Here is a 22,268-nt window from a genome sequence, read left to right as displayed (position 1 = left end):
TTTATAGCTCCTGAAGAGTAACACCCACTTCACCTATCTCTCTATTTTAAATTAATATGTAGCAGATGGTGAGCTGAGATAGTTTGACAGCCTACTTACAGTACCATCACTTTAACCTCTCACTGAAAAAAAAAAAAAAATCCCATTAGCTTTTCTGCTGTTGGGCTCTTAACCCCCCAAAGTATCCTTAGTTATCATATCATGGGATTTTCTGCAATGCCAAGGAAGAAAATAATTAAAGATACCCTCTTCCATTTAAATGCTTGTTCTAATTTTACTGGGCATATCTCTTCCTCTTAACTTCTCCAATAATTTCAATTTAAATCTTCATTTAGAATGAGATTTTTCTTCCAAGGGGGATTTTTTTTATCTTCAGGGACAACTTAGTGCACTGCAGAAGCAAACACAGAAGCGCTTCCACATATTATGATTAATGTGGTGTAAGGAGCTCCCCTTGCTAGAAATGCAGAATCAAAGGAAGCAGAGCCCATAAGTAGAATTTAAATTCAATACACATTGGAATCTTATGGTTCAATTCAAAGTGGCTCTAAAGGAAGTAATTAGACACTCACCAAGCCTTTCAGTAAGAAACAACTTTCTCTAAGAAGGGCCTGCTCAAAGTCTTCATTCAAAGTATTGTTACTTTTTTTTTTTTTTTCCTTCACTTTTTCTAATAAAAGAGAAGGATTTTTTGAAGATTTGGAAATCCATGTTAAGAGATTTAATTTTAAGTGTCCTTTAAAAGAAATGGGTTAATTGAATGTTTTATTCTGATTGGCTCACAGAAGTATTTTATTTATTGCAGAATATAAATTTATAGATCATTATCAGAGATTTGCAAGAACACTGATAGTGCATGTTTAGAACTCTTCAAGATAGGCTGAAACAAGATATTGTTCAGTTTTATAGCATTGTTCATTTGTTGTTGTACGGAGGAAATGCTCAGTGTCTCTGTAAATAATATCTGGCCTGGGAGTCTCAGTTTTGCAAGATAACAAGAAAGTCCTGTAACTTGTGGACTTGACCGCCTAGGATTGAATCCTTAGGCCGATCCTTTTACTGAAGCTCCCCAAATGTTGCCTTGACTCTTTCACATTTTACAGCAAAATGGATCAAAATTTTATTTGTGAAAATGTGTGATTTCCATTCAAATCTCCGATAACTTCAGAATGTGAATGCTTCACCAGTGGAAAAGCTGTGACATTCGGAAACTGTCAGTTTCATCATTCAGCCCATCTCCAAAGCTCCTTTCCCTTTCCCTTTCCCTTTCCCTTTCCCTTTCCCTTTCCCTTTCCCTTTCCCTTTCCCTTTCCCTTTCCCTTTCCCTTTCCCTTTCCCTTTCCCTTTCCCTTTCCCTTTCCCTTTCCCTTTCCCTTTCCCTTTCCCTTTCCCTTTCCCTTTCCCTTTCCCTTTCCCTTTCCCTTTCCCTTTCCCTTTCCCTTTCCTTTTTTCATTTCCGTTTCTCTTTCTCACAGATGTTTATAAAAAACACACACTTACTTACACATATACATACTAGAATACTAACTGTATCTTTCACATATAAGGAATTCACATTAAAAATAACTGTGATGCTTTTTGTGGGGCGTGGTTTAGATTTCTCTTCTCCCTTCCATTTGTGAGTGGATATAAAATATCTCTGCTCCTATGCCCAAAAACTGGAAATCTGAGATGTTCCAAGCCATTTCTAAATCTGTGCCACCTAAGGTGGGACTATCAGGAGATTGTGTTCCATTTTTATTATTTTTGAACTGCCTTGTGGATTACAGAGTATCTTTTTGTCTGGTTAGAAGGGCAAAAGAAGTTATAAATTGCATTCACAGGGCACCAAAACCATCGCCAAGCCTTATAAATTTCATGGAAAGATTGCAACTGCCATTCCCAACCAAGCATTGCAAAGGCACAGATGAGAACAGCTGACTTGGGAACTGGAGCAATACGGAATAGTCATGAGCCTCAGATTGGGAAGGATGAATTTTACCTCACCAGTCCCTTTACGTAGCCATTGCACAGACCCCAATTACTCTGGCTTCATGTGAGTGCAGGGGATTGAATTTCAACCAGAGAGTAAGAAACACAAATAAACATTTTATTAAATAATTAGAGCCCATAATTGTAGATTACCTTTCATTTGTATTAGAGGAAGGTATGGTATCGTTAGATCCCCCCAATGTTGTTTGGCGTTTACGTCACATCTGATTTCTAACTGACATTTCAGGATATCTTCTTTCCTTCTAGATTTTTTTTTCCTATTTAAAGTTATTCCAGATATCAGAAATATAATTAATTTTCCCTCACTCTGTATTGAGATAGCAGTCTGAAATAGCAGACTTAGCACACTTTAATTTTGTTTCCATTAAGAAAATACTTTACTTTTTAAATTATTCATTTTTAATACTTTCTCTTTGCAAGTCTGAGTGGTAACCAAAACATATTTTAGTTGTTTCCTCAATTTTATATACTATGGAGAACGTCAGTAATGTCCCTTAACACACAGCCAAGTAACATAATAAAGCCCCCATCATATTTCAGTATAGCAATGTCAGCAGGAGGCTTAAGTACGACTTTGAAATGCTTTCAGCCTCTTGTTTTTAATAAGAGAAATAGGTCATGAGTTTTAATAACACTTAAAGTACTTGTGGCTGATTTAAACATTATTCATTATTTGAAAAGCTTAATTTGGATCTTGATTAAAATTTTTAGATGAAGCCCTGTTAAAAAGTTTTGAGCTGCTGTCTTTTACATAGCGCTGGCAATGTAAATGACCAGGTTTAAGCGGGAACAGGGACTCACTTACTCTTGGGGAGAGAGTGGAAAGATCTGATCATTTTTGGGAAAAATTGCTCATGGTCATACCTCTTCAGAATCACCTGGCTAAAGGGGAAGATAGTGAGTTGTCTCCTGCTGTCAAAGAGCACAGGCTTGTGTGCTGCAAGCTGAGAAAAGCAATTTAAAATAGACAAATACTGTACTGTGGGGCTTGTGCTTGAGTCCTACACAGTTTTTCAAGTACTTGGGCAAAGACATAAACCCAGGAAATAGATAAAGAAGCCAACCAAGTCCCACAGTCCTACTGCCAATCTTTTAGAATAAAAAGTACATATAATTTTTGATAAATTCCAATATTTGTCTATTTTCAATTTATATTTCAATGAACTGCTAGAATGATACTACCTGAAGCAGCACTGACTTCAAATCACCACATAGATTTGAAATTACAATATTTTTGATTAACTGGTGTGGTTATTCAGAATGTTAATTGCAGTTACACAACAAGCACAAAATCCTTCTCAAACAGGTAAATCAGACTTGAATAATACTATCCTCATCATTATTAAGAGCATGAATAAATTCATTAGACAAGTGTATGTAGAGTTCAGATATAGTAAGAACAGAAAGGCCCAGTGAGATGTTTTAGTCTGGTCTTTTCTGTGACAAACCACACCTGAATAACCACCTTTTGGCTTTTTCTCATTAAAAATAAATAAATAAATAAAAAATAAGAAGAATCAAGACACCTAACAGAGCTTTAAAACCTCATATATTACAGAATTAGTCCTTAGCAAGTCATTCCTATATACATATATATATATACTTTCTATATACATATACATATATATTCACTACTGAAATTGTGTTTTTTTTTTTTTCTTCTTCTTCTGAATTTTAAAGGTTTAACTTCTATCCATTTGATCTTATTATACTTTTGTCTGGTAGATCAAAGAGCTGTTATCAAATTTCTGTTCGTCTTAGTACAGCATCATACTGGGAACTCTTGTTCAGCTGATTATCTCCCATTGACCTTGCCTTCACCCGAGGAGTCCTTTTCATCATCTCTGATTTTATACAGTACAGTCCCCCATCCTGTAAATATGCCCTTCACTCTTTGTGAGTACACGTAGGTTTTTACAACTGGCTACATTAAAATGACCCTGGCTTGCCAAGCAATCTAGATAGATCTGCAGCAGTGACTCAGTGACTTGCCTTCTTTATCATGTTCTGTATCTGAAGCCTTTGTGCCATCTGCAAACTTTATCAATAACTATTTAAAGTTGTCTTCTGTATCTTGGATAAAAACATAAATAGAATAAAGTGTAAAACTATTTTTTTTCAGAACCCATTTAGAAGCACAGCCATTTGATGATAATTTCTGCTTAGAACTACTTTTTGAGACTTACTGGTTAGCCAGTTTTTAATCCATTTATTATATTACATGTTGATTTTGTATTGCTCTCATTTCTTAATCAAAGTGTTGTGTGGTAATAAGTGGAATGCCTCACTGAAATCTCAGTACTCTATATCAGCTTGATTATCTTGAGCAACCAAATTTGTAATCTTATTAAAAATATATTAAGTTAGCTTGATAAGATCTATTTCTGGTACACCCGTATTGACTGAAAGCAGTTATTTTACTCTTTTGATTCTTTATACATCAGGTCTCTTATCAGCCATCCCATCATCTTTTTCCAGCGTTGTTATGATAACAGCATGCCTGCAGTTACTGACGTCATCCCATTTTCCCTTTTTAAAATATCAGTACCTCATTGGCTTTCATCCAGCCTTCAGGAAATTTCTCAGTATTTTAAGAATTACTGAAAAGCAACAGCAATAATACAGAAAGTTAATGCTTTCAATTTCTTGGAAGCAAATTATTTAGATCTACCAATTTCAAAATGCTCAACTTTAGAGACCTCTTAGTAGTCTCTTTCATTACTATGGGGATGAAAAATATGTCATGATCATGATCATGAGATGACTAATACTTCATCCTGTTTCTTCTCACAATATAAAGCATTGCTGTAGTAATATTTACACACCTCCCATTACCATCTGACGATGGCTCTGTTCCTTTACTGGGATACTCTTTATTCCTAAAATATTTACAGACAAGCTCTTCTGTCTTGTCCTTAGCTTGTCCTTTTATTCTTTTTCATCTCTCAGTTTTGTGCAGTTCCTAGTTTATAACCATTGCACTCTACTTCTCCTCCTTTTTACTTTTATCTTTTTTCTACATTATTTTTGTATTTGTATTTGTATTTGTGTTTGCAAATTTGTATTTGTATTATTTTTTTAGCTTATAACCATTGCACTCTACTTCTCCTCCTTCATAGCTACCTTTACTTCTCCACTAAACCAAGCTGTTTTTTTTTTTTTTAAATCTGTGTAGCCTATACTGTCAGTTATGAGATTGTGGCTTTTAAGACATCTAGTAAAACATACTTAAACAGTTCCAAATTGCCATTTACATTTTTCTGTTTGATTTCTTTCTCTGTCCTGGTATGTCTTGTAATTATTTTCAGCTTTGTGAAATGGTCCTTTTAAAACACCAAGTACATACATTGAATTTTGGATGCCCTCCTAATTAGTCTAGTCAGCCTGTCTCCAAGAAGTTTGGTTCTCCTTCTACTGAGATGGAAACCATCCAAATGTAGCAGCCTGATATCTCCTCAAAAAGGGTGAAACAATTTTCTAAAAAAGAAAATCTTTTTCATTTTCTACTTAATTGATTAGCTATTAAAGTTATAACTGGAAATTTGTTGTTTTCAGAATTTTCTGCTTTGTGTTTCTTTTCTCTTTTGGTAGAGGATATATTATCAGAAGAAAATGTTCTTCTCTTTCAGCACTTGCTTTAGTAACGTTAGAAATTGTTAACCTGGGAAGTGACTGGTCTACAGCAGAGACCATTTAACTTGCAGGATTCACTAATCTCAGAGTCACATCTTATCTCCTGGCTCTCCTTCATCTACTAACCTTTTTTAATGCAATATGTCCAATGAGAGTCTATTAAGGGGAAAGTCCCTAAATGGAGCTGTTCCATGGATCATATCTGAGTTTTATGAATATCATCTAGTGAATTTTCTTCTCAGAGTCTTTTCAGTAGTTTCCATACTATGAAAATAAGCAAATATTTTTAGCCCATTGAGTTTATTCTGGGAATCCTCTAGTGCAATTCAAGTCTGGGTTGAGGTTCTTAAGTGTAGGAAGGAAAATCCATGTGAAGATGTCTAGGTGTGCTGCAGGTGTTTGAAGCTCCCACACTAGTCCAGCCAGCATAGCCAGTGGAGTCAGAGAAAGCTCACCCTAAATAATCTCTGTCTCTTCCTACTACTAAATAGTTGGTATGGTATATTTAAAAATGAAATCCTGACACATATGGGTATATTGAGGCATTTCTGAAAGTCAGTGAAAAATGGAAGGGAAGACTTGACTGATTTAATATCATCTTATGGATAAACTTAGGAACAAGAATTTCCCAGCTCGCTCAAAAAATTTTCTCAACGTGTTGCAGTCTCTTGATTTGACAATAGCTTCAGTGTAGGTCTATGGTAAACACAACGCCTTCAATACCTGGGTGATTTTAGTGGTCAAGAATATATCCATGAAAGTGGTTACAACCATCAGTTGAGAAATGACATGCCAGCCAAAATTTAATAATGCATTGCTCTTGATGTACATTTCTTATCAGTGACTTGGTAGCAAAAAAAAAACTATGCTAGGGAATATCAATTTTAATTTTAATTAGGAAACAAAATCAGCAAGTCTAAGATAATGTTAATGAAGTTAGCATCACGTTTAGTACCTGAACATTAGCATTATTCCAGAGCCTATTCGTATTTTCTCTATGTTGAGATTTGAGGAACAGTGAGATTGGTATGGAACATCATCTTTTTGGAGAATCACTGACAGTGTCTAGTGATCTGATTGGTTTTCACTCCTTTAATAAACTGTATATGATACCATTTTTCACTCTCCTTAAATGAGAAAATAAAATCTACTATAGTATATTGCATTATATTTAGCAAAATACAAATGGAAGAAAAAAATAGTGAGGTCAAGTGCAAAGTTTATAATCACACTACACATTAAAGAGCCCTTTTAGTACCTTTCTACTTTAATTTTTATGTATGAGGAATATATCCCTAGCAGCCTTATCTTCCTGAGCTTAATACCAGCCTGGAGACTGCACTCCCTGCTGAAAGCAAAGAGATTTATTTCTGTGATTCCTAAGTTAATGTTTATTTTTTTTTCTCTAGTTTTCAGGTCTTTAACTTGATGATTTTATATGCCTAGTCTGCAGCATCAGTCAGAATTCTCTACCTACTGCAGTTTCTTTACATCTTTCATCACAAAAATTAGAGACTCACATGTAAAGTGCTTCAAATATGGCAAAAAGACACTTTTGCCCCTTATGAAAACAGGAAAACTTACTAGGCTTGATCAAGTTACTTGGTCATTTATAGACACTGAGAGCTTTAAGAAACTTTCAAGAATTTAATGTTGATTTGCATTCTAACTCTAAACAAAACTAATTGTTGGGAATTTGGAAATCATACATCTTTTAAATGAAAACAACAGTAGAGACTGAATCATAATTTCACTAGGCTACGTAATACCTCACATGGTTTCATAAGCTGCTGTTCACTATATCATAGCAAACATATATCTTTATGGAAGATACTGCATCTTACTATAAAAGCAAGCAATGTTTCTAATAAAGTTGTACAATGGCTCTTGACAATTGGTTCTTGAGAGATACAGACATTTTATTTTGTGTGCTGACAGTGGTAATTGGTGGTCAGTACACATTGAGTTTTATATGAGGAAAATCATTGCATTTAGCAAGCTAATCATCCCTCTTTTCACTTCTAATCCTTCTAGAATTACTGAGCCTTGGTTTTGGACAGTACCATTATAACCTAAGTTCTATAAAAAGGAAAGGAAAGGAAAGGAAAGGAAAGGAAAGGAAAGGAAAGGAAAGGAAGGAAAGGAAAGGAAAGGAAAGGAAAGGAAAGGAAAGGAAAGGAAAGGAAAGGAAAGGAAAGGAAAGGAAAGGAAAGGAAAGGAAAGGAAAGGAAAGGAAAGGAAAGGAAAGGAAAGGAAAGGAAAGGAAAGGAAAGGAAAGGAAAGGAAAGGAAAGGAAAGGAAAGGAAAGGAAAGGAAAGGAAAGGAAAGGAAAGGAAAGGAAAGGAAAGGAAAGGAAAGGAAAGGAAAGGAAAGGAAAGGAAAGGAAAAGAGAGAAGAGAAGAGAAGAGAAGAGAAGAGAAGAGAAGAGAAGAGAAGAGAAGAGAAGAGAAGAGAAGAGAGAGAAGAGGAAGAGAAGAGAAGAGAAGAGAAGAGAAGAGAAGAGAAGAGAAGAGAAGAGAAGAGAAAGAGAGAAGAAGAGAAGAGAAGAGAGAGAGAAGAGAAGAGAAGAGAAGAGAAGAGAAGAGAAGAGAAGAGAAGAGAAGAGAAAAGAAAAGAAAAGAAAAGAAAAGAAAAGAAAAGAAAAGAAAAGAAAAGAAAAGAAAAGAAAAGAAAAGAAAAGAAAAGAAAAGAAAAGAAAAGAAAAGAAAAGAAAAAAGAAAAGAACCATAGAACAACATAGAAATCTGTCTTATTGACAGCCAGCATGGTTTAGCTTGCTCATTGCCAGATTTGAAATTGCATTTGGTCACCTACTAATTGTATTAGTAGTCAGGTGCTAAGTTGGCCTTTCAGAAGGAGCTAAATACTGAACTCTAATCAAACAGATAAAAACATCTACAAGTCCCATTCCTAGCCACATCAAGTCAAGATTTAATTTCTAGCTTGCTAATTGCCTAACATACATAGTAGTCTTACAGATGTTTCAAAAATCAAAAGTACATGTCTGAACAAGAAAAAAAAATAAAAAAAATTTGGAAGTCTCAAGGTCTCTTCATTCCTCTCCAGAAATACAGAACATTTACAGAGGTGGACTATGGGAAGGAGCATCGGTGTCTCTGAGGAAACATGGACTTAAGCTAAAGGATTGCTCTTCTCCTTGGTCTTTATGCTTGCTGAGGCACTCTCCCAGCCTGTCATTTGCAGGAGGATTAAATTGATATTCCTGTTTTGAATCATGCTACTGAAAGATGTTTGACCTCCTTCTGTGTAAAAGTTGATGGATCATTTTTAATAAATCTGTTTCCAACTGGGCTACACAATAAGGGCGCAAGGGAAAGAAAGCTGGGGGTAAGCAGAGAGGGTACTACAGCATATGGAAAGTTTGTATAAAACTTATGATGTTAACATGACTTCTTTCACCTAAGGAGAACCTATAAACTCACCTATTTTCTCAGCCTACAAATTCCTTAGTATATCCCTGGGGACAGCTGAATGGTTCAATTCAAAGGATTTTTTTAATTCTTGTAACCCTAATCTTCATCATTATTTCTAATTCCTCAGTACGAAACCAGAAATATTGATGATCTAATACGTTTTACAGAGCACCACACAGCCTTCTTTATGGCACTTACATCATTATGTAATATGTTATAAAGCAACTTGCATGTTGTAAAACTCATTAAAAAGATATATATTTTTCTCTTAGCTTGAGTTCACGATGGCCAAAATTGAGGTGGAAAGCTATTAAAGTTCCAGAAATCCTAGCATTACACGTTCCTTTCAAATGTTCTTTTCTGCCCTCTTACTTGGTGTTTTCTATCACATTTTCAGTATTTCTGATGTGGGTCTATTGAGAGGTAATTTCTCAGCACGGCAGCTGAAGTAAGACTCCTACGGGATTAGTAACCCAACCTTATAAAACGTTACCTGGTTTCTGTCATTTACTCTGATTTGGTCAGGACAGTTTCTAGCTGAATGAAAATGGCATAAACCAAAGTGAAACAAGAATGATATTGAAATGCAGTATAAAATATAAATTAAACTTTTTCTTTTTTTTCCAAAAATGATTGGATAGATTTTAACACTTCAGCCTTTATTGTCAGAGATTTATTATCAGTGCAGTACGAGCTCTTTTGTCTGTGAAAACCACAGATAAAGATAGTATGTTGAACATTTTTAAAATTCATTTAGTGTTTTTAGCCTCTTACTGTTTTCAGCACTTCTCAGTTTCCTCTTCTTTCTGTCCTCTTGCATACTGTCGTATGTGTCTCTTGTGCTGAGTTTGTGGGATTTTTGACCACAAGAATAGACAATTACCAAGGCACATGCTTACTGCTCTAGTGGTTGGGAAAATTAGGGACTACTGTTACACTGGACTGTCAGTAGGAATACAGTTCACTTCTGTTCCCATTGAAATTGCTTGATTTCAGAAGGGCTGTTTCAGTCCTAGGTTGTAATTTGTTCTGCTAAAAATGGCCACCCTGCCAACAGCATCTTACTTCATTTGTAATTTAAGAACTAGCATATCTTCTCATAGCTAGCAGCAAGGAGGCAAATACTGCTTCTGCAAGAGCAGAGTAGGAGTCACTTGGCTGAGAGCACTAACACCCAGCTCTTTGTGGTGGTCAGCTATTATTGTAATGCAAAACAGATTATATAGTCAACAATAAAACATTGTTTTTGTGTCTTCCTTTAGATTTGGAGATAACCAAAAAATTAAAAGCTGTTTTACACTGTTAGTTTACGTACCACTTAGTCATGTTTTAATCAGGTCACTGAGGAGAGCTTGTCTTCATTTGGGCATGTAAAGATCTTGTCACTATATGAACATTGGCCTAAGTGGTTATATCCTCTGGATAGACACTGAAACTTAGGCAAGTCTTTTCACTTTCCCAGGCCTTCATAGCTGAGATTAATTTCTTATGGTCAGTCATAACAAGCATAAACTCCCGTTATTTATGGAAAAGAAAAAACCTAGATGTAAAGCAGGTCTCTATGCAGGATTCCAAAGCTGGACTGGGAAATAAAAGATTAAATATATTGCAGCATATTCAGAACAGGAGTGTTGTTTTTGTTTTCTGAGAAACATTGCTGCTGATTAAAAGCAATGCAGCTGCTTGGAGAGTTAAATAGATCCAATAAACTACAGGCCATACCCTCTTAGTGCTAATTAAGGTGTTAATTAAGAAATGTTATATTGAGGAGGTCTACTCAGGGGAAGGAATCCTTCATACATTTTTTTTGTACCAGTAAGCTGAGGGTAAGAGATGGTAGTTTTCACTCCCGGAGTTATTTTAATGAAATGTTTGATGGTATTTATTGTTTCCACTAAAGCCCCAGCACACAGGGCCATTTAGCTATAGAGAAAACTTCACGTATCATTGCGTGAAATCTAATCTCTGTGACTGTAAAAAGATGAACTACTCTGATATTTTCTGCCATCTGTTTTTTGTTGTTCAACAGCACTCAAATTTGGTTTGGGTAACATGGTGGATCTCATCTATGGCTACCTCACAAGGAGATGTGTTCTGGTAGTTCTACAGATGATGGCATAGTCTCCCTATGTCATCATTAAGCTAGTCATTCCACAGTAATGATTTGCTCTGAGCTTGCAAGAGAGAGGCATGTTTTGTTAATTGGCTATGTAACGTTAGGATTTTGGTCTGAACTGAAACCCTGACTGCGGGAGACAAACATATAATGCAAAAGATAGGAAGACTTTACTGTTCAGGTAAGAAACAGGAGGTGACCAGAGCAAACAGGAAGACAATACTATATGTGAGTATTAGTTAATATAATTTTCATAATAAATGGCACCCAGCTCTCACAATGAACTTTCCACCTGGAGGTCTTCCTTTTGTCTCCACTTTAATATTCTCTCTTTAGTTTAATCTATGACAGTATCTAGTAACTTGGCTGTATCTAACTGGGTTAAATGAGATTTATGTTGTGTAACTGAGATTACCAAATGGTTCAAAAAAGTTCTTACATACATGCAATGGCTTTAGAACGCCTGGGGAGAGGCTGCTGATTTGGAATTGAAATAAAACTGGTGACTCTGTTCGTTTTTTCTAGTTAACTTTAGTTCCTGTCGCAAACTTCTTTACTGGTATCTAATGAAAGTGAAGTGTCAATGGCCAGAGTAGTCTGCCTGTATGAGACATCTCAATGAATGACCATCAGCTTATGAAAAGTTTGGGCTGAACCAGGTTTGGTAGTTTCTTTGCAAAGCCACCACACTTGCAGACAAGATACTTCAAGCCTTTATATCTGCTGGGAGGAGTTGCTTTTACCAATCCCGCTGTCCTTTGTGTGACTTGCTGTGTTAAGATGTCTGTTGAAGGATCCGGGCTCTTTGTGCTGTTTTTTTTTTTCTCTCTCTCTTCTCCGCACAGGCTGTGCATTAGGCAGACAAATGTGTGTTTGTTTTTAATATTGGCTTAGAAAAAGGTTGTTGCATATATGTGCATATATATATATATATAATATTTAATAAATCTGCATATATATTGCCCAGCTTTTGTCAGCACAGACTTGTTGGCGAACTCCAGCACTGCAGAGAGAAGGGATTGTAGATGGGGAGTCTCCACCGTGTGTGGGGGCACGAAGAGGAGTGGGGTGCTCCTGAGCCACCCCACGGGGCCACTGGGGGTCCCAGGGCAGTGTTCCCCGGGGGACACAGCCACAGCACAGAGCTTCTCGTGGGAGAAGTTCAGCTGGTGCCAAGGAGTGTCCTTCAATCAGGTAGTTAATTTAGAACGACATTATGAGGTTATGATACTTGATTTGGATGACGGAAATCATTTAATGAAATGCCATTAAAGAGCGCTTTTTTTTCCTCCTTCTTTGTATTGTTGTTTTTTTTTATTTTTACTTTTTTTTTATTTTTTATTTTTACTGTATTTTCTTTCTCCATCCTTTCGAATGAGCTGTTAGCTTTCGGGCTGCAGGGGGTGCAAGAGCTCCATTGAAGCCTGCAGGGCTGAGTGTCTCCGCAGGTCAGACCCCACATTGAATAGGCCTTTATCACCACAACAGAGCCCAGCTTCTCCATGAATCCAGCCCTGTAAGAGGGGATCAAATCAGCATGCATTTTGACAGTGTAAGCTGCAATCTTAAACTCAAAGCTGTAAGTGAGATCTCAGAAAAGGGAGCAAGCTTGTATTCATCCTGTGAATCTCCCCCCAAGAATACAGCATGCCAAATCGGCAGAATCGTTTCTGTTGGCCGCAGGAAGAGGTCTTTACCCTGGATGAGAATGCCAAACTAGTTTCTGCTCCAAGAAAATGTAATCAAGGGAGAAATGCAGTGTGTGAGCTGTATAGAGATAGGAAAAAATATATATATAGTAAAGAATGTGAAAGAACTGTTGATGAGGCTTTTCCCTAGAATCATAATTCCAGCTAGTACTATTTTTCCTTGTATGGGAAAACCTATGAATGATGTGTCATTATTATTACAATTTCCTTTGTGGTGTGAATTATTATCACTATTCACTTATTTTTAAGCAGTAGTATGCTTCACTTGTGAACTCGGTGCTTCAGCATGCCACTTAAGAGACTGCTCCATTTAAGTGATTGTCACTCAAATTAGTCCCATTGTTTTGTGATGCATAGTCTTCTATACTGTCTGGATTAGCCAGTTCAGTGACAGTGACAAACGTGCATTGGTTACTGTTAGAGAGAGGAATCTCACATGGGAAAGCACATGTACATCCAGTCAGGACTCATGCATTTCCCAACAGAGAGAGAGAGGGAGAGTTATAGCAAACTGGTATTTATCACTTGTTCTTGCTTGCATGTTTTGTGTGTTTGATATCACAGCTCAACAACAGGAAATAAGGTATTGAAAACATGTTCAGGCTTGTAAAGATGTTGCTCTTAAAGGATTAACAGAGCTCCTCTGCAGTTAAAGAATGAACTGATTATTTATAGCTCTGAATTTTGTAACACTGAAATTAGGGTTAAGCCTCAAAATAACAGGTACAAAAGAAGGATCCAAATCTGCGCAGCCTGAGTTGGCAACGTTCAGAGGAAACTAAAGCCAACGGAAGCTCTGTGAGGCACTTGAAAAAATCATTTTGTTCCCACAGAAGTGCAAAAGCATCAGGGGAGAAAATGAATTCAATACTTTTATTCAATGATATATCAAATATATAGGAAGAATGTTTTAACAAAAAACAAACATCATGTAAGCAAGACTTCCTCAATTGAACATGTTTAAAAAAATTGATACTCTTATGAGGGAATATTGTAGTAACTTCCATAAATATTTCCAGTCCTAAAAAAGATTTTTTTGCACTGTGCTAACTTTAATTTTTGCAATGATATAAAGTGAAATTTATTCTCTGAAGTAAGTGAATTTTATGATGAGTATCATTCCCCTCTGCCTGTGTAGAGGAAAAAAAAAAGTCAATTTCTCCTCATAGTGGTTAGTAACTTTATTCTAGAATAAAATTACAAATTCAGCAAACCTGATGGAAATTAGCTTTTTGTAGGTAGACAATGATGGTAGAATCATCTCTGCAAATTTCTACCATCTTCAGTTTTACCAGAATGCCTGTTGAAATGAATTCCAAAAAATAAAACAGTTTTCATGATCAAAACCAGGAGGATTTTACTCTGATGTTTTAAAAGGTCTGGCAAAATTTTTGCTTTATTAGCTGTATTATTTTCCTACTAAAAATGGAATCATAAAGAAACTGATCAGACAAAAACCCAGGTGAATTGTTCCAATAATTTTTCCCCCTACTTTCCTCAGAGTGGAATGTGCTTCAACACAATTTTTCCCTTATTTTTCTTTCTTTTTTCAGAAACTTCTCAGGAATACTTGAAAAAACGTATTTCAATCTGTCATATTTTCACGGACTACAAAGCAAATTTTAAATATATTTTCTGTGATCATTCATGTAAAGAACAGATATCAAATTAGGCATTTAAATAAAACTATCAATATCTGCTCAATTTCTTTGATTTTTTTTTTTAAACTAAGCAACACCACTGGAATTTCAAATGCTAATTTTGTTCTTGATTATGAATCCATTACAGAAAATGTTCTATTCATAGCTAGTTAAGAAACTGGATCCATTCATAGATATGAGCATGAGGCCAAACAAGTAAAAAGAATGGACTTTGGTATGTCCGTTTGCATCGACAGTACTCTGCTGCATTATGGATTGGGGTTTCTGCATGTACATGCTATCTATGACAGCTCTATGTGATGTTCTTCATAAGAATATATACCTTTCATCTTGAGTTGTGCTTTTTTCCTCCTTATTCTTTTTACATGGAAGAAATGCTGCTTTCAAATGCATGTGTTTTATTACATTCCAGAATTTCATGTGTTGTTGTATTTTCCTGGAAATTAGAATTGTTCCTCATCTGCATATTTTCATATGTAAGTTTTCATCAGAAGCTGCCATAAAGTACATTATAATCTTATTTATTAAAAGTAGTCGCCTCTTATAACTGTTTTTTGACAAGACAGCACAAGCTTTTCTCTAGGAGCCACAAATGTTAACAGTGGCATTAGTTTTAAAAGAATAGAATCATTCAGAATGAGTCATGAAATTATTAATGACTTGCCAGATGAAAACATCAAAATAAATTTTTGAAACTCACAACTTTAAGTTTCTTTTGCTATGCACTGAGCTTGTGAGTAGAAAGCATTAAGAGGATTTTTCATCTTGATTAAAGATTGATGTGCATAACTTTTCGTGCACCAAAATGAAAATATGCCCCTTAGAGCAATGGCACTCGACCTTTAGCAACTGAAGTGCCATTTAAAATCACAAAGAGGCACACAAGTCAAAAATACAGAAATGTGTGTGACAATTTTATTAAAAAATATAAATGAATACATTCATGAAAAACAGTTAAGAAAATCCAAAGGCACTCTGCAATTTGTGTCTTAGGGAAAAGTAATTGATTAGATTGTATGTTTTTACAAGAAGAAAAAAAAGAAACTTTACATACGTAAATGGAAGGAAATGGCAAAAGATATCATCCAACAGGTTTGCAGAATAGCTGAAAAGAAACAGAACTGAGCCAGCGTGTCACACGATTTCTCACTCAGACTCATGATAAAAGCTCTATACAGGCCTCTGAAGAATAAATTCCATAGGTTGAATTCCAGTGCTCTTAAATACTGTAGGTGCTGAGGTTGTTTTCATTTTCCTTTACTGATCCTTTTGAACTTATCCACCATGTGAATACCAACTAACGTTTTTAATGCAGTAGTGATAGGTTCTGCTTTTAACAAAGTATTTTGCAGCTAAGACAGCCTTTCTATTGCTGAATGCAAATTTGTCTGTTAAAAAAGGCAAAACTCTCTTCTCTGATTATATTCAGTTATCTAAACTGAAAATCTCTACTGCATATGCTGCATTTGTTCCATAGAATAAATACCTATTTGACTTCCAGAATAAATCTGCACAAAGGCTGAATCAAGAATTGCAATAGCAATCTGTAGTGGAAAGGAAATTTCTCCTATGTGTGCTGCTGCAGACTGCTTCGCCAGGATGTCAGTTGTGAATCACAGAGCCCAATTCAGCCTTGTGCTACCTCTTTTCAGACCTCTTGAACTTGATGGGGTTATGGAGGGTAAGGAATTTGGCTTTTACTTATTATGAAGCTATTAATACCAAGATGCATGGTGAAGTGCCAGCTATGAAATGTAAATGCTGAAAAATGGCATGACTCTGTTCAACTCCTTGTTACTTTACAGTGCTATGGACAAAAATTGGAGCTGACATTTCTCTTTGATCTGGTTTACCCATCTCGCTCTGCTGCTATCAGCAGTGTGTGACAGCAGCAGACATTAGCTAGAGAAGAGGGAATAGGCAAGAAAGAAACGTAATCCTCCCCATGGCCTTCATGGGAGAATAGTGAATTAGAGCCAGACGCTACACTTTGGGGTGGACTTGCAAAAAGAAAACAATGCTCTTCTCCCGGCAGCTGTACACATGTACCAGGATTTGGGGGGATACAGTCAAATGGATTAATTTCTTTGCAAAATGAATAAATAAGGACAAAAAGACAGAAGAAACAATTGGAAAAAGTGGGAGCAACTTGTGTTCATGCTGAAAAATGTGATATTCTCTTTCACTCTGATTACATAATACAAGTCAGGATGCGCATCTTGTTCATACATGTCTTCCTTTGAATTTTGACATGTTTTTGGTCTTAGTAACAGCAAAGGGTAACAAGTACAGTCAAAGGAATGGAACAACTGGTGTGTGAGTAAAGATTCAATATTCCCTTCAACTTTGAAAAGAGATAAAGAGATAGCAAAAAAAAAAAAGGAGTAGAGTAGGTATTAAAATTGTAAGTAGTTTGGAGAAGGTTGAAGAGGAAGCAACCCTCAGATTTAAACCCCATACACAAAAAATATACTATTGATTCTATAACCAGAGAATTAAAAAAAAAAAAAGTGAACAAATTCAGGGAAGATTAGTCCAGTCATGCTAGAAACTGTCTCGCTTCACTGTGGAAGTCTGGAGAAATAAAACTCTGTCCTTGGTAGAGGAGGATCAAATTAGGGAGCATTTAAATAAATTGAACATCTATGGCACCCACAAATGCCAAGGGAGCTGTCTGATGTCATTGTGAGGCCACTTTTGACTATCTATGACAGGTCATGGTGGCTGGAAGTGTTTTCTGATGGCTCAGAGAATGCAAATGTTTTCCCTATCTTCAAGAAAAGCAAGAAAGGGGATCCAGAGAACTACAGACCAGTCAGCCTCACTGATTGTGTGCAATATGATGCAGCAAAGAATCCTGGAATATGTTTTTGGACATGTGAAGGACAAGAGGTGGTTGGAAGTAGTCAGGATGGGTTTAAGAATGGGAAACCATGCTTGGCCAGCCTGATAGTCTTCTATGATGAGATGACAGTTTTGGGTGAGGGGAGAGCGGTGACTGTCATCTTGGCTTCAGTAATACTTTCAACACTGTTCCCATATTAATTTCTTATTGACAACCTAATGAGTCACCGCTAGATGAAAGGACAATGAAGTGGATGGAGAGCAGTCTGATCTTAAAGGACTGTGGCCAGGGCGTGAAGTCCAGCTGAAGGTCAGTTGCTATTGCTGTACTTCATGGGTTGGTAGTACAGCTGGTATGTTTTAACATCTTCATTAATGACTTTCATGATGGGACAGAGTGCACTCAGCAGGTTTGCATATGAGGAGTGATTGATGCACCAGTTGGCTGCACTCTCATTAAGAGGGATCTAGAGAAATTATAGAACTAGACCAACAAGAGTCTTCTAAATCTGAGTAAAGGGGATTAAGTCCTGCCACTGGAAATGAAGAAACCCCAGGCACCCATGCCATACAGGCTGGGGCCTCACTAACTGGAAAGCAGCTTTACAGACAAGGCTAGGCAGATTGTTGTGAACACCAAATGAAACATGAGCCAGAAAAATGCTCTTGTAGCAAAAGTGGCCAGCAGCACTCAAGATGCATCTGAAAGAGTTTCGCCAGTGGGTTGAGGGTGGTGATTCTTCATTTCTGCACAGCCATGGTGAGATTTTCTCTGGAGTTGTGTGCCCAGATCTGGGTTGCTCAGTACAAGAGAGACATGGACAAGCTGGGGCAAAGCCAGTAAAAGGCCACAAAGATGCTGAAGGGACAGTATCTTTTCAGAATCACGGAATGGCTGAGTTTGGAAGGAACCTCTGAAGATCATCTAGTCCAACCCTCCTGCCAAGCAGGACCACCTAGAGCACGTTGCACAAGATGGCATTCAGGCAGATTTTGAATATTTCCAGAGAAGAAGGCTCCACAACCTCTCTGGGAAACCTGTTCCAGTGCTCTGTCACCCTCACAGTAAAGAATTGCCCCCTCGTATTCAACCAGAACCTCCTACGCTTCAGTTTGTGCCCGTTGCCTCTTGTCCTATCACTGGGCACAACTGAAAAGACGGGCTCCATCCTCTCGACACCCTTCCCTCAGATATTTATATACATTAGTGAGGTCTCCCCTCAGTCTTCTCTTTTCTAGGCTAAACAGGCCCAGTTCTCTCAGTCTGTCCCCCCCCCCCCCCCACACACACACTTTATTGGTGCTTCGGGTTATTCCTCTGTAGGTGCAGGACCCTACACTTGCCCTTGTTGAACTTCATGAGGTTCCTGTTGACCCAACCTTCCAGCCTGTCGAAGTCTCCCTGAATGGCACCACAAGGAGAGGCTGAGAGAGTTGGGATCACTTAAGCAGGAGAAAGGAAGGCTCAGGGGCAAATCTTACTGCAGTGTGATAGAATGGAGTAAAGAAAATGGAGCCAGACTCTTCTAAGTGGTTTCTGATAAAAATTTGAGAGGCAATAGGCATAAAATGAAATGCAGGAAATTCTACTTAAACATAAGGAAAAAAATGCTTTAAGATTGTTCTCCGGAACAGGTTGCCCAGAGTGGCCGCAGAGTCTCTGTCCTTGGAGTTATTTAAAATGCAACTGGTCAGTATCCTGAACAGCCTGTTGTACTTGACCCTGCCTTGTGTAGGGGATTGAACTAGGTGATCTCCAGAGATCCTGTCTGGTCTTAATCATTTTTTGATGCTGTGAGAGTTGCTAGCAACACCCACTTGAGAGGTAGCATCAATGAAGTGCTACATAGATAAACTAAGAACATATCTGTGCTAAGCAATAGAATATTTATTCTACATGGAAGGGATGACCAGGAAACATAACAGGACACCTGTACAATAACCAGATTTCTGCTTGATACTGCACTTTACTGTATGTATGTGTCATGTTTTGGCATTTCTCCTCCCAGCTTTGTGTTATATAGGTATAACTTAATAGATTTCAAAATTCAAAAAATGTCAGTGGAGGATTGTTGTCGAGTAGGTTGTATCTAGAAAAGATTTCAGGTCTAATAATATTCAAGAAGTTAATTTGGAGATATGTACAGAACTGTATTTGACAAAATCTTGGGGGATTGACAGAGATATTAACAGTGCTGGGGGCTAGATGGTCAAGTCCAGATGCATTAGAGAAAAAGATGCATTCATAAGAAGAAACACCACAGAATTAAGCACCAAGGAGCACTGTGTGTAGCTACAGTAGGGAGAGTTGCATCTTGAGAATCAATTGATCCTGACAATGTAGTGTTTGAATGGTGAAGCTGAGGCAAAAAAAAAAAAAAAAGAGACCATGCTCCTTGGAAATGAGAACAGGGAAGTAATTAACAAATATGTAGTTATATACATGCACTTAGTTTTAATATCCACATTTTAAAGGTTACCTAAAATTGCAGCAAAGACCTACAGCAATTATTTGAGGCCCAGAAGAAGGCATTTTACTGCAAGAAACATAAAGATAATTCTGTTTATCATATTAAGAATGTCAGAGGTGATTTTATCTCACTGTAAAAGTAATGTCAGGAGAGAGAATATGGGGTACTGAAGGCGCTTTAATCTAGTAGAGAGCAGCATAATTAGAACCAATGTCTGGAGGCCGAGACAAGGCAGAGTCATCTGAGACATCAAGCACACATTTTTATAGTAGGCCTGAGAAGCTCTTGAAACAGATTACTGGGGTAAAATTGTCTTTTCCTTCTCATGGTGTCTTCAGCTCAGAAGTGGATGTCCTTTTTGGAATATGTGTTACTCCAAGATATTGCGCTGCATACAGTGAAAACAAGATGAAAGGCAGGCTTGCAGGTCAGTTTTGCTTGACTGATAATGGATGCCCTTCCAAATGAGCTCTATGCCACCGCAGAAGTGGAATGAAGCACTCTGCCCTGTTACTGACCATGTGAAGTTCTTTTAAGATGAGCTGGGTGATGGAACATAGTAATTGTTTTTGGCCTCAAAGTCTATGGTTTGCATTAGAGAGTTCTTTACTATGTATTTTTAACCTTAACTACCTTGTGCTGCTCTGCCCTAACAGCTGTAAGACAACCAAATTTATGGCCTGATCTGGTGGTCTTCAAACAACAAAAGCTGTACATATAAAATGTTAACTGTATTCTAAATATTGTATAAACTGAACTTAGTTGTACAGATTGAAGGAGCAGTTTCAAAGCATTTTAGTTAGAATAGTGTATGATGCTTATATAAAGATGGTAGAACTATTATGGTCTATGTAACAATGAATCCATTTTTAATGTGAGGTGTCAACAGGTTAATATTTTATAGCATAAGTACTGGCAGAGAATCCCTCCATTCTCTACTTTTTACATTTTCATGAGCTCAGTAAGCCGAAACAATAATCTTAATAGTAAGGAAAAACAAGACTAAATTATAAGTTGCAGAGGCTATTGTCAATTTTACAAATCCAACAATAGCCTGCAGGATTCCAGGTTTGTTTCTAGCTGCTCAGGAAGCTTGTGTGATTTGCTCACACTTTTTTTTTTTTCTTATACCCCAGAGCTGTGCATCTGCTGGAGTCAGGGATCTAATATTCTCTTTGAACTTTCTTAGCATCCTAGTGCATGCTGTGATCCATAATTAGTGCATACACAAACACACTAGCTATATTAACTCCTAAATGTCAGAAGTTCTGCCATGTCCAGCACCTGTTTCAGGTGCTGCACAAGAAGAATACAATTCTTGCCTTAACCCTGAGGCTGAAAGTCTGCAGTTATGACTTGTAACCTTAGGGAGGGATTATTTATTTATTTATTGCATTTCAGGTGCGATACTACTCTATGATCAATTTTACGGATGTGATGAAGTACCAAGGATCAAGGAGGCAATTGCAAATGGCACAGAAGCCTAAACTGTGAGTATACTTTCAGTTGTGTTGTTTTTTTGTGCCAAGCCATTTCTGTTACTTCGAGGTTAGGATTTTTCTTTCACTCTTCTCTGTTCTTGTTGACTATTAAGTTGGTTTGTTTAGTTTGAAGTTCAGTTAGTAATAAAAGCTCTGACTTTTAATATCCCTGTAGGACAAAGGTGCTTTATCTGTCCATAGGGCAGCATGGCTATAATAGATGTTATTAGATATGTTACTTCTGGAGAGGTACCTGGAGGCAGAAGGCAGCTGTTTTTTGAAACACTGCAGTCCATTGGATAAGAATGCAAATAGATCTGGTGAGTTGTGCCATTTTTGGGTAGTCTTACTAGGGACATGAATAAGTATGTAAAAACAACTGGATTAAATTCACTAACTGGATTAAACTCACCAAATTTTGTGGCAAAGTCCCCATTATAGCATAGGAAATGGTGAATTCTCCAGGGCTGTCTGGTGCTCCGCTGTGAGCAGTTTGTAGATTTGTTACAGAAGAGCAACACTTGTTGATTCATTATTTGCAATTAGGAGCACTGTCATTTCTGTTAATGATGGTGATTCACACAAACCTACATTTGTTTTGTAGTAATGAGTGAAATCACTCATATCCTTGAGACATCTAATCTGTTTCAATGGCAGTAAATAAAATAAAGAATAGTAGGGGAGAGAGAGCAGATACATGGAAGTGTACTGGTCAAAGATTCATCATGGAGCACAAGCAATAATGTAGAGGTCATGCCTGTATATACTTGTAGAGCTTTATCTTCCTAGTTTCTAGAAGAATTGTTATGTTCAGTCATATTCAGTGACAAAATAATGGAACTGTGCTCCGTTATTACTGGGGATATCCCAACAGCTATGTTTGAAGCTTTGCAACTTTATTCAGAGACTGAAGAAGGACCTCTGTTA

At 37.0% G+C, this 22,268-nt stretch overlaps 1 protein-coding gene across 14 annotated transcripts in view; it reads left to right on the top strand.

Moving 5' to 3' along the window:
- The window catches only part of LOC308190113 (uncharacterized protein), a 252,343-nt gene that overhangs the window by 212,241 nt on the left and 17,834 nt on the right, over positions 1–22,268 (top strand). For 9 of the 14 annotated variants that reach the window (XR_013946902.1, XR_013946903.1, XR_013946904.1 and 6 more), the window contains one exon: positions 21,262–21,350. Coding sequence is in view for 2 of the 14 variants with exons in the window: in XM_080581083.1 (XP_080437209.1) it covers positions 21,262–21,350 (89 nt within the window). In the remaining 12 variants the exon portion in view is untranslated. The other 5 variants (XR_013946909.1, XR_013946910.1, XR_013946908.1 and 2 more) reach the window with 4 other exon arrangements.

This window comes from Anser brachyrhynchus (genome assembly GCF_964034855.1).
Source record: "Anser brachyrhynchus genome assembly, chromosome: 2".
Classification (NCBI taxonomy): domain Eukaryota; kingdom Metazoa; phylum Chordata; class Aves; order Anseriformes; family Anatidae; genus Anser; species Anser brachyrhynchus.
Note: the sequence above shows the minus strand (reverse complement) of the source record. Positions and strands in the feature narration are given on the sequence as shown.